General features: G+C 38.0%; 1 protein-coding gene across 8 annotated transcripts in view; it reads left to right on the top strand.

Moving 5' to 3' along the window:
* Tln2 (talin 2) overlaps positions 1 to 13,755 on the top strand; it is a 395,739-nt gene that overhangs the window by 236,620 nt on the left and 145,364 nt on the right. For all 8 annotated transcript variants that reach the window (XM_048793709.1, XM_048793710.1, XM_048793711.1 and 5 more), the window contains 2 exons: positions 8,941 to 9,004; positions 9,985 to 10,089. In XM_048793709.1, the coding sequence (XP_048649666.1) occupies positions 8,941 to 9,004; positions 9,985 to 10,089 (169 nt within the window). The remainder of the gene's footprint in view (positions 1 to 8,940; positions 9,005 to 9,984; positions 10,090 to 13,755) is intronic.

Genomic DNA, 13,755 nt, shown 5'->3' with positions numbered 1-13,755 from the left:
AGGTGTTTGCCCATGTGATAGTATTAACAGGCAGGGTCTTTGGGAGGCCATTAAGCCATGAGGCCATTTCCCTCCTGGGTGGGATTGGGGCCCTTATGACAGAGGCTTCCTGTGGCAGTCTCCTAGCTTGCTGTTCAGCTATAGGAGGGAGGACAGCTTCCCTGGACTCTGAAGGTCACAGCTCTCACCAAACAGCAAACCTGCCAGTGCCCCAGTCTCAGGCATCCTGGCCTCTAGAACTCTAAGTTACTTTTCTTTATGAATTGCTCTGACTACTGTATTCTGCTGTTGTCAGCACACGGGGCTAACACATGCCACCCCACTCTTTCTCACACCCTAGGCATTTCCCTACTTGGTCCGTGCTTTCTTCTACTCCTATCATCACCTCAGGTCACCAGGACTTAACCAGCCCTCTCGGTAATACAGACATTTAATCTCGAGTCTGGATTCAAATCCCCATGTGTCTGATGAGTAGTTTGAGCATTCTGCCCACTGTGCCAGTGGTTCTTCAACTTCTGTCAGAATTGTTTAGAGGGTTGTGAATATGGACTGCTGGGTTCATCCCTGGAGCCTCTTACTAAGCAGGTCTAGGGTGAAGCCTGAAAACTGGCATTTCTTGCAGGTACCTAGATGGTTTTGGTGCTGTTGGTCCTGGGGTCAACAGTTTGAGAACCGTATGTGATAGTAAATTTGAGTTGTTATTGTTAATCACTGGGTGATTTGATGTAAAGGTTGGAGTAAGGAAATCTGTGTTCCAGTGTCCTCTGGGTGACACCAGCTCCGCTGTATCACTACCTCCCTCCATTCTTGCACCCTCTGCTGGTGAAGCCCTCCACTGCTTCTCATGTGTTCATACTGACGCCCTTGCTCCTCATGAATGAGGCACTTGCCTTGTTTTCAGTTCATAAAAGAAATAAGAATCCTAGGTAGGAATCATTCCTGCTTTTCAGGGGATAAAAAAAAAAGCTTAGAGAGGTGGTAACTTTCCCTGGGTCATGCAATTGCTTGGTGGAAACCCTGGGACAGATAAGAGGCAGTTAACATTTCTCCAAATGATATCAGCCTCCCCATGTTCTTGTAACTTATTGCCCTCTTTTTGACTCCTCTGTTGTGATTCCTTGTACAGGCAGCTTAAAAATGAGGTTTTATTATTATATACAGTGGAATGTTATTCAGCCTTAGAGAAGATTCTGCCATTTGTGACAACATGGATGAACCTAAAGGACATACTAAGTAAAAAAGCCAAAAATTGAAATGCTGCATGATCTCACCAATATGAGGACTTAAACAACCACTACCACCTTGAAAAACATAGAAACAGTGGAAAGATGGCTACCAGAATAATTGTGGGAACAAGGGGACATGGAGGTCAAAGGGTACAGTTTCAGTTGTGTAGGATAAATAAGTCTAGAAATCTAATATATAAGATGAAGACTCTAGTTAATATTGTGTACTGGAAAGTTACTAAGAGATTTTAGGTACTTTTACCGCAAAAAAGTAACTCTGTGAGATATGTTAATTTGCTTGGCTGCAATAATCATTTCAGTTTGTATGTGTATCTCAAAGCAGCATGTATGTACCTTCAAATATATATATAAAATAAAAATACCGTTACATCTTATCTTTAAAAAGGAAGAAAATGAGGTTTTAGTGAACACCTGGGTTTGAATCCAGATCCTGTTCCATCAAATATGATAATTATTAAATTCCTCTTCTGATTCTATTGGCTTCTGGGTGTTTCTAAAATATTATCTGTCACTAAAGGCCCCTATTATAATCTGATTGAGTGTTCCATGGATCTTCTTGTCTGAAGAGTCCGAGGTACTGCTCACATGGGTTGGCATTTGACTAAAGGGTACTGGAGGTGCCAGGTGTGCAGTAGTCAAGATCACGTCTCTGAGCCTGCAGACAAGTTTGATCTGCTGGCTGTGGTGTGAGGGACTCACTCAGCATCTCTGAACCTCAGAGTACCTGTATAAAATGGGATCTTTTCATCCTAGGGCTTTTGTCAGAATTTAATTACATGTGTAAATCACCTGAAATGGTGTTTGACCATCAATAAATGGCAGCTGCTGATAGTAGAAATCCTCTGTCCTCTGTTGGTTAGATAGTTCAAAAAGTTGTTTAAAGTATAGAGTCATAACAAGTAATATCTCCCTCTCAAAAACCTTAACTTTCATCTTATTCATCCATTTCCCAGTCTTTCACATAGGACCCAGATTTTTTTTTCCTTGTGTGCATCCCCAGTTCAGCTTCTGCCTGTCTTTCTTATAAAAGCCACACACAGTGCCTCTGTGAGGGAACTTAAAGACCATCATGAAGCAATCTGCAGACAGAATATTTTTAGATTTTTTTTTCCTTTTAAGGATTTTATAATTGTCTTTCCTGTGTCTAATAACTCTTTGTGAATATATACTTTTAGGAAGCATTGAGTAGCTCAGTTTTTATCCTGTGGCAGCAGTAAGTGGGATATGTCTAGGTATTATGTAATCATGCATTATACAGCCAACTGCCATAAAATGGAGCACAGTGCAGCTGATTTAGCCAAAGCAAAATTTAGGGGTCATAGGAGAGGAGTTAATTTATTGCAAATTTTCAACTTCCTGTAGGTCTCAATAAGAAGAGCACTGGTCTACTCACTGGGGAAATGGGAGGTCTGTTAGTACCACTGCATTCAGCAAGTGTGATACTTAAATGACTGGCTGTGGGGTTTGTAGGGGGAGTGAGGTCTAAATGCAGGTCTGTTAGATGGCTCCCCTTTTATGGTAGGAATATTTAAGGGGGCAGTGGGAGCAACTTTATTTGGCCATAGCCTACTTAATTAGAAAATTTTCAGTCATGTTTGACAATCTGACCCATTTTCTCAGAGAAGGCTAACACATTTCCCTTGTAACCACATCTCAAATATTGAGGAAACTTGCAGACTGTCTTGGTAATCAAAACAACTGAGCTGGAACTGCTGCCCTGCTGGCTGGCAGGTAGTGGTGACAGGCTGCCTGCACCCTCCTGTATTGTGCTGACACTGTGTTGATATGCTGAGGGAGAAATACATATACTTCCTATTTTAAAATTACTTTTCTTCGCTTTTATTGGTGCATTACAGTTGTATGTAATAGTTGGGTTTCTTCTGACATAATCATACATGCATGGAGTTTAATTTACTCCATTTCCTGATGCTCCACCACCACCACTTCCCTCCTCCCTTTCCCTGTTCTCGTTTCCTCTACTCAACTGGACTTCCTTTCACTTATTTATTTATTTATGATGCGTTATAGATACACATAAGGGTGGAAGTCACTGTAGTATATTTATACATATACTACAGCATAATTTTGTCACATTTATTCTACCTTATCCCCATTTTGTCCTTCTTCTCTCCCTCTAAATCTCTTTCTTCTACTCCACTGATCTTCCCTATATCTGTATGATATCTGACCCCACCTTTTTCTCCTCATCTAGCTTTTGCATATGAAAAAAGACATTCAACCCTTGATTTTCTGAGTCTGACTTATTTCACTTAGCATAATGTTTTCTAGTTCTATCCATTAACCAGCAAAAGCCAAAATTTCATTTTTCTTTGTGGCTGAGTAAAACTCCATTGTGTAAATATACGACATTTTCTTAATCCATTCCTCTATTGACAGGCAACTGGGCTGGTTCCGTATCTTGGCTATAGTGAGTTGTATTACTATAAATGTTGATGAGGCTGTATTGCTATCGCATGCTGATTTTAGTTCTTTGGGATAAATACCAAGGAGTGATATAACTGGGTCATATGGTGGTTACATTCCTAGTTTGTTGAGGAATCTCCATACTGCTTTCCAGGATGGTTATACTAATTTATGGTCCCATCAACAATATATGAGTGTACCTTTTCCCCCACATCCTCTTCAGAATTTATTATTATTTATATTCTTGATTGCCATTCTGACTAGAGTGAGATGAAATCTCAATGTAGTTTTGATTTGAGTTTACCTGATTTCCAGGGATATTGAACATTTTTCCATATATTGTTAGCCACTTGTATTTCTTCTTTTGAGAATAAAACCCAAGAATCAGTAAGTGGTACATCAAATTAAAGAGCTTCTGCTCAATAAAGGAAATGCTAAGGAACAGGAAGAAGAAGCCTACAGAATGGGAGAAAATCTTTGCCAGCTCCTCCTGATGGGGATTAATATCCAGAATATATAAAGAACTCAAAAAGCTTAATACCAAGCAAACAAATAGCCCAATCACAAAATGGACGAAAGAACTAAACAGACATTTCTCATTTTTTTTTAAACTCATCCAAAGTCAACTCCAGAGATACAAGGGGTCTCCAGTGCCCCTTTGAGGCTGTTCTTGGTACCTGCTACAAAATAGGTAGGGAGCCAACTCAGGTGGGCCAGCTGTGCAGTTTGAATGGGGAGGGAGATTGTTGCAGCACAGAATTTCTTGCCATAGATGTCCAGGCTTGTCTCCCCTAGCCAGGCCACTGGACACCACCACACAGCATTCTGATAACATTGTTCTGAGGGTGCTTGACATGGAGGCCTTTTTGTCACCCTCAGGCAGGGCTCTCTGTGGATGGCATGTGAGCTACTGACCAGAGGCTTACCACAGTAGTCGGCTCATGATGACCCCAATTATCCTGAGGAGCATGCTCCCTGGGGGAGCCTGATGGCAGCTGTGTTCACGTGGGCTCCCTCTGGGAGCTCAGAGGCTGTTGCTGCAGTCCTGTGGCCTAAGTCAAGTCTGTACCTCTCTGTGACTCCTCTTTTTGGTGCTTCCTGTTCTCTCTCACTTTTATCCACAAAGTTGCTTAATGATAGTCCTAACAGTTAATGTTGCTGATGAGCTGTATCTTAGATCCCTCCTGCTGAATGGCTTGGGGTCTTTGGATGAGGCCAGAGTACTCACTCTACTGGTGCTCAGACAACATCCATGAATCCATAGGAAATCTCACTTTTGCTGACAGAAGTCCTTTGCAGATTGACCAGACAACAATCCTTAGTCAAGTATTCATGGAATCTGACCATTCCTATTTATTTGTTTGCTTATTGCTTGAGTATTTTAAAGCAAACCCAGTCATTCTATTATTTATTCTGTAGGTACTTCAGTCTTTCTCTAACAATGAACAATAATTTTTAATGATTTTAAAAATATAAACTTTTTAAAATTAAACACACACCATAGATCCATCTTAACATTTAGCGAAATTAGTGATAATTCCTTAACATCATCTAATACCTAGTCTAAGTTAACATTTCTCCCATTGTCTCAAAAACACCACTTTATACTTTATTAACAGGATCCTCACAAGGCCTACAAATTACATTTGGATGATGTATGTTTTTTGTTAAAAGCCTTGTTGAGATAGAGTTCACATGTTACAATTTGCACTTTTGGAGTACACAATTTGATGCTTTTAGTGTATTCATAGGATTCTACAGCCACTAGATTATGAGATCTAGTTTTGCAATGGTTTTGTCTCCCCTAAGAGAAACCCTTTGCCTATTAGCAGTCACTCTCCATTTCCCCAAGACCCCTCCCCAGTCATGGAAGTTCCTAACCCTTTCTGTCTCTGTTGCTTTGCCTATTCTGGGCATTTCATCAGTAGAATCATTGTCTTGTGACTGGCTTTTTTGGCCTTAACACAGTGTTTCCATGTTGTAACACGTATTGGTACTTCATCTCTTTGGATTGCTTAATAATTTCCCATTGTATGGAAAAATCACATTGTATTATTCATTCATTAGCTGATGGACATTTGAGTTATTTCCATCATTCAGCATTATGAATAATGCTACTATGGATGTTATTATATACAAGCTTTTGTGTGCATGTTTTCATTTTTTCCATATATATTTACACACACACACTCACACACACACACACCATTTTACATTTCCATTAGCAGGGTATGAGATTTCAATTTCTCCATGTTCTTGTCAACATTTGTGATTATTCATTGTTTTGATTGTAGCCATTCTTGTGGGTATATAATTGTATTGCTTTGTGTTTTTTCTTTGTCTATCCCTGATGGCTGATGATGTTGAATGTATTTTCATTGTATATTGGCCATTTGTTTATCTTTAATGAACATCTATTTGGATCCTCTTCCCATTTCTCAATTGGGCAAGTTGTCTTTTTTAATTTTAATATATTCTGGATACAGTCCCTTTATTACGTACATAATTTGTGATTTCTCCCATTATGTGGATTCTATTTTCACTTTCTTGGTGGTGTCACTTGCTGTTCAAAAAATAGAGAATTTTGATGTAGTCCAATTTTTCTTTTTCTTTTGCTACACATGCTTGTAGTATCATAGATGAAGTCTTTGCTTAACCCAAATGCAAAAAGACTTATTCCTGTACTTTCTTCTGAGAGTTTTGTAGTTTTAGCTATAGTAATTTTTACAAATATGGTTATACTTGCATTTATAATTAGTTGTATTACCATTCAATCTGTTATCCACATTTAGTTGTTTTTTTTTAAATTTTTTATTTGTTTTAATCAGTTACACATGACAGTAAATGACCTTGACATATCATATATTTGAATCAGATGGGATATAATTTCTCATTTTTCTGAGTGTACAGGTTGCAGAATCACATTGGTCATGCAGTCATGTATCTACACACAGGAATGTCTATTTCATTCTTCTATCCTTCCTTTCCCTCCATCCCCTCCCCTCCCCTCCCATCACTTCTCTCTACCCAATCTAAGGTGACACTATTCTTTTTTTTTTCCCTCACATCTTCATACATGTATTTTGTGTAACGATGAGGGTCTCCTTCCACTTTCCATGCAATTCCCCTTCTCTCTCCCTTTCCCTCCCACCTCTCTTCCCTATCTAGAGATAATCTTCTTCCCATGCTCTTCCTCCCTACCCCATTTTGAGTCACCCTTCTTATATAAGAGAAGACATTTGGCATTTGTTTTTTGGCATTTGCTGGGAAATGGATGGCATTTAGTTGGTTTTAGTGCATGATGTGAGATGGGTGTCCAAATTCTTTCTTGTGTGTGTAGAAGTCTTGTTGTCTTAGCACCATTTGTTTGAAATGAACAAAAAACTTTACTTACTAAATTGTCTTGTAATCCTCGTTGAAAATCAATTGACCATAAAAGTTGTGTGTTAATCTCTTTCAATTCTGTCTCACTGGACTGTGTGTCTATTACATCAGTACTGCACAGTCCCTGTTACTGTAGCTTTGTAGGAAACACATTAGTTAAATCCCTTTTAATATGTTTCTGTGTCCTCTCTTTTACCACCACCACCAAACCATTTAGGAGGAGCCTGGGTATTTTTATAGAATTCCTCATGCTTCGCTGTGGTTGATTGTATCCTGATGGTGTCACTACATATTCCTCTGTTCCCCTTTCTATAAACTCATATTCAGATCCAGGAACTCACCTAAATTCTGGTTGTTGTGTGTGCACTTATTCCTCATTGTCAGGAATAATTCTTGGTAGTGCTGTATGTTTCCTGCTGCATCAGTTCGGAGGCATCTGTTGTCTGGTTATCCTACTTTTAGTAATATTAAAATTAACCATTGGGTTTAGATGTTATCAGACTAATCCATCTACTACAAAATTCCCTATCAGTTTGTCATTGATTCATTTTAGGAGCCCTTGATGTTTGATTTGATCTATAGATTATATTCCTAAGAGTTTTAAATTGCTGATTTGGGACTTCTATCATTCCTTCTATATTTATTGAATCTTTCCATCATCCACAGATAAAAATGTTAACATAATGTTTGTTTCTTTCCCTTTATCAGTTTTCAGTATAAATTGATACCCCAACAACCCCCTAAAGTGAAAAATGATTTTTTTACAATTATGGATTTTATATATCTATGTTTTAATTATTATAGTAATTAAATTTTTTTGATGCTAAAATTGTCCCTTCATCTGAAATTAATTATACGATGTCTGGGATTTGCTTTAGAATAGTCCATGGCAGGGCTGTGGAAGGGGGACATAGAAGAGTCATGATTGGCCATAAGTTGATTATGATGGGTTCATTTTGTTAGCCTGTCTTTTTTTGTATAAAGTCTTAAAAATCATCTCCTTTTGGACAATGGGTGTTCCTTGAACTGACTCTGGTGTCATCTTGACAGCTTTCTTGATCTAAGACCTAAGAAGTCTTGGGAGCATTGAGTACGTTGTCTACCCCAGGCCTAGACTGAATCATTTCTCCAGGACTCACTGGTTCCTTTTAGTGGAAATAGTGTTTAAAGACCACCTACTCAAGGCACTGGGGGGTGTTGATTTTAAAATATCAATATGTTTACTTACATGTCTTCTATGGTTCATTTCACTTTTAAGATATATTCCTCTAGGGATAATTAGTCAAAAGACTATTCTTTAAAGTTACTTGAAATATTTTTCTTTGTAGAAACAGTGTCAATATGGTACACTGTTAAGTACATTTCTGTTTGCCTTAGATTTTTTGATGTTGCTTTTGTGCAACTGTATGTGATTTCAAAGTAAAAAACTTTAATATACAAGGAATATTCAGAGGAACCTACTCTAATCTTTGCCCTTTCTCCTTGTGTTCCCCTTCTTCTTATCAGAACCACTTTCATTAGTGCTAGGTTTATTCTTCTATTACATTTTAAAATAAATAGACAATATAAAAAGTATTTTTAAATAAGAAATATTTTTTTTCTTCTTAGAAAGGGTAGCATACTGTATATTCTTATCCTTTATCTTTGACTTTACAGTATATCCTAGAAAATTTTCCTTTAATATGTTAATTTGACCCTCTATTATCAGTCTGGTTTTACCATGTCCTTATTTAAGTGTGTTGTAGGGTATTGCAGCCTGTTGTCAATTGTACCATGAAGTATTGGGAGATTTAGTGACTTAACTGTGCGTTTTATTATCAGTCTATTTTCTTTGCTACTTATCACAGAACATGATAAATGTTTTACCTTTTCAAATTTCTTTCAGTTTAAAAGAATTCCTGCCCAAAGAGTACATCAAGCAGAGAGGAGCTGAAAAGAGAATATTTCAGGTATTGGAAATGTACAGCAATTTATTATTCTCCTCAATCTCCAACCTCATTCATTAGCATAAGGGGCCTCTGCACATGATAGTTTTGTATGCTTTGCATGTGTTCTTATATAAGTGATTGGTAACTCGAGTAAAGAAGTCTACAGTTCTACTTTGGACAGATTTATTGTCTTAATCCATAGTTTCTTGGTAAAGGTTACTTAGCCTTCTGAGAATAATGTGCATACGTTTATTTTTAAAGTCTTTACACTGGTGGCATTAAAACAAGGTGATAGGCTATTAAACTGCACTGAGGCAGAAGCTACCAATAGCTCTTTTGTCCTAAGATTTGTTTTCTTGAAGCTAGAATTTGAGAACTAATGCCTTTTAAAATCCATTCCAGGCAACACTAAAAAAAGTCTTGTCACCAACTTGATTATGGAACACCTTTTTGAATCTAAGATTTCAAAGTCTTCTTTGATCTGGAAAAAGAAATAAAAGTTAAAATATAAATCTCATGTGTATAAAACATTATTTCACCTGGTATTGTTTCCAAGCACTATCATGTATAGACATACATACATATATATATATATATTCCTCTCTGGAAAGATATAGATTTAAATTGACATTGTCCTTAGAAGAACATCTTTCTAGCTATCATTTAAAGTGTGGGACCTGAACACTTAAGACATGGAGTCCTTTGAGAATTTGATTATAATTATGGATCTGTTCCTGCCATGCTGTACACAGGTACAAATTATTGGATTCAGTGCGAAACATGTAGGCTATTTGGTTCAAGCTCTAGTTTAAAAGCCCAAAATTGAACGCTCTGTGCTCTTCTCCTTGTTCATCAGATAGCTATGTTATGGAGGGATTCGGATACAAGCATCACTTACCATTCAGAACCCCTGTGTACCCCACCTGTAGTAATCACCTCTCACTAGTCCACCTGCTACCAGAGCTATAGTAATGGGTTTCTTTATACTGTCCTTTTTGCAGGAGCATAAGAACTGTGGAGAGATGAGTGAAATAGAAGCCAAGGTCAAGTATGTAAAGCTAGCCCGGTCCCTCCGGACATACGGTGTATCTTTCTTCCTAGTGAAGGTGAGTTGGGCAGAGTTGGGAGGGTGTTTACCCATGCCTTTGGTTTTCTTTCGTTAAAGTGTTTGCTGCTAAGTGTGGTTTGTCACACCTAGATCCCTGGCATTTGGGGATGCAACCTTTGGCCAGTGTGGTCTGAGTTTAACTGAAGCACAATTGTGAAGGGTGTGAATGGCCAGGCTGGTGATCGAGCCTGGCTGCCTGCATGGCCTCTGGACAGCTGTGCCTTGAATGGGATCACTATGGCTACTGGAAAATCAAGAAGGAGTGAGCTCACTATCGATTGTTCTTTCCCCCTGAGAACATCTTACTCATAACCATCCGAAGTCCTCTGGACCGAGTGAAAATTGTTGACCACTGCAGACAAAACTGAATTCATGTCATATATAGTACTTAATTTGTACATCTAAGACAGGTCGTGGAATTTTGGTGGCCTTCAAATCTGTTTTTATGGAAATCATTTGTCTTTTTATTACAACAAAGCACATTTCTTTGAAATGCAACCCATGTATGTGCTGGGAAGTCCCTCAATAGATGTCTCCTTAGATTGATTGACAAATCCCCCACTATCATCCTTCCTCTTTTGCTCTTCCTGACCTCAGCTACTCAATGTCTGCATCCCGACTAGTAGGTTTTACTGTTCTCTTGTTTTACAGTGACTCTAGGTCTTTCTGCCCCTTGCCCTTGGCCCTGGAGGAAGCTCTGCTTGTTGTGAGGCTTCTTTTGTTGCTTAAGGCAAATAAGGATGGAATTGAGTGTGTTGCAGCTGCTTTCAGGAACTGAAGTGGGGAGGCTAGAGACAGGATGGGTGAAGGAAGAAGGTTCCTTCCCATAGCTAAGGAGAACTGCAAAGAAAGGATATTCTGATATTCTCTAGGAGCTTCTCTTGACTTCACCCCTTACTGTGGGGTAAGCTGTTCCCCCAGGGCAAGGAAGAATCAAGATATTTTACTTTGGAGAGGTGTATGTTTCATGCCAGGTAGTTACACCAACCAAACCTGCTCCAATATACACCAGAAAACACTTGGGGCTCTTGCCAATGAAGAAGCCTGTGTCAACCACCTTTACTATTGTTAAGAAAAATAATTTAGAGATGGAAACTTTGACATTTAATAGGAGTTTTAAAATACGAATAAATTTTTGAATGGTACTGGTGCCATCTAGGTAACAACAATTCCATTTACCAATGCTAATAATAATGTTTAGAAAAACGGTTATATGCCAGACATATCTCATTCAAATCTGTTAGGAAGAATGACTACTATTACCTTCTGTTTATAAGCAAGAAAATAAAGACTCAGAGGGATGCAGTTACTTCCCAGGGCCATAAGACAAGTAACCAAAGGAGCCAGGTCTTGAACTGTAGTCTCTGATTCACGGACCATTGTGACCCCTAGCTATGCTGCTTTAGCTGGGATTATCCTGCCCAAGAGAGAGTCACTTGCCTCCTCCATCCCAGCAACCAATTGTACATGACTCTAGGAGAGAAGATCTGCTCATTTTAGGAGCTGGGCTGTCCATTCAGTGTTGTGAAAGGAGCCAGTGAACAATGAGTTCCAGCACCTCCCAGGGTTTAAATGGTTTTCAGCAATCCACTATTGATAATGGCACTGATTTTCACCTATCTTCTTAAGTTTTTCTGTGGTTCTTCAAGTATGAAATTCATATTTGGTATTCACATCTTCTTAAATAACATCAGTTTTTCCCAGTGGCTCAGGAGGCTGAGGCTGGAGGATCATGAGTTCAAAACCAGCCTCAGCAAAAGCAAGGTGCTAAGCAACTCAGCAAGACCCTGTCTCTAAATAAAATACCAAAAATTGGGCTGAGGATGTGGCTCAGTGGTTGAGTGACATGGAGTTCAATTCCAAGTACCAAACAAATAAATAAATAACAAAAGAGTTTATACAGAGTCAGTGTCTGTGATGTGTAAAAGATTATGCCTCTTCATATAGGTCAATAAATGTAGGATAATAAATCACAGAAAACCATTGTGAATAGAAGAGCATTGAACAGCAAATTGAAGAAAAAATAAATTCCTTCCTTCCCTTCCTTTCTTCCTTTTTCTCCTCTTTTTCTTTAAATTACATCTCTTTGAAGAGAGAGAATGAAGTTGGTAGCACTTACAACCTTTATATACATATTAAAATTAACAGGTATATTTTCATTAATTTTATTTTTGTCATTGGTACAATGTCAAAAGCACATTGCTTACTTTAATTGTTTGCTTGATGATCCCATTTAGGATGTCACTTTATTTCATAATTGTTTCTAATAAATCCAATTTACTTGACCATAATTTGCAGGAATGATTCAATATCATGAATGAATGAATCTTGAAAATCAAATCAGCAAATGATATCATATGATTTTTATGTAAAGCTACTAAGGTTTTTGATGAAATTCAACATCTCCTTAGAAAGACTTCTTTAAATTTCTGGAATGTAAGTATGTCTGTTTAACATAATAGAGTATCAGTTTCAAAGCTATCATCAGTATCATGCTTAACAGAGAAAGGCTAGAGGGAAATCTAACAATTAGGGTCACACAGATTTGCCTTGTCGTCTCATCCCCCGTTAACATTGTTCTGGAAGACCTGAGAAATGCAGAAAGATATAAAAATGAAAGAGCAAAATAATAACCTTGGAAAGTGAATTATAGCTAGTTGCTATGGTTATAACAAGATAAGGTGAATCTTTTTTAAACTTTTTATTTTGAAATAAGTATAAATACATAGGAAGTTAATGGTACAGAATCAAAATGTCAGGTAATGATGAGCATTGGTGAGAATATGAAGAAACTGGAACCCACATATGATGCTGGTAGGAAAGCAGGATGGAGCAGCCACTGTGAAAAGGGTGATGATTGATTAAACATAGAAATGCCGTATGACCCAGCAATTCTACTTTTAGGCAGATACACCCAAAGAGAACTAAAAGCACATGTGCACACAAAATCATGTACATGTATATTTACAGCAGTCTTTAGCTAAACTACAGAAACCCAATGCCCATTGCTGATGAGTGGATAAGCGATTTATGGTATAACCATACAATGCACTATTTTGGAGCCATAAAAAAGGATGAAGTACTGATACATGCTGCAACATGGATAAATTTTGTAAATGTTATGCTAAGTGGAAGACACTAGTCACAAAAGACCCCCCACTATATTATTCCATTTATGTGAAATGTTCATAATAGGCAAATCTATATAGAGCTAGGTTAGTTAATGTTTGCTTAGGGGTGTGGTGTGGCAGGGTGCAAAGAATCGGAGATTGATACCTATAGGGTAGTACAGGGTAGCACTGATAACTACAGGGCCCTAACTTGTCTACTGTTAGTAGACAAGGTGCTAAGCAACTCAGTGAGACCCTGTCTCTAAATAAAATACAAAAAATAGGGCTGAGGATGTGGCTCAGTAGTTGAGTGACACCGAGTTTTTGAGAGTTCTTGATTTGTTCTAGGCCCAAATCCTTGACACATACATGGTTTATTTTGATATGACGAGAATGTTCTAAAATTGACTGGTTATAGCAGTACAACTTCATGAATAAAATACATTGAATCATATACTTTAAATGGGTGAATTGTATGGTATGTGACAGTTTTAGTCATCTTTTTTTTTTTTTTTTTTGTGGAGGTGGTACTAGGATTAAACTCAGAGGCACTC

Source organism: Marmota marmota, unplaced genomic scaffold (assembly GCF_001458135.2).
Source record: "Marmota marmota marmota unplaced genomic scaffold, marMar, whole genome shotgun sequence".
In the NCBI taxonomy this organism is placed as follows: Eukaryota; Metazoa; Chordata; class Mammalia; order Rodentia; family Sciuridae; genus Marmota; species Marmota marmota.
The sequence above is the reverse complement of the archived record's forward strand: the minus strand, read 5'-3'. Positions and strand labels throughout refer to the sequence as shown.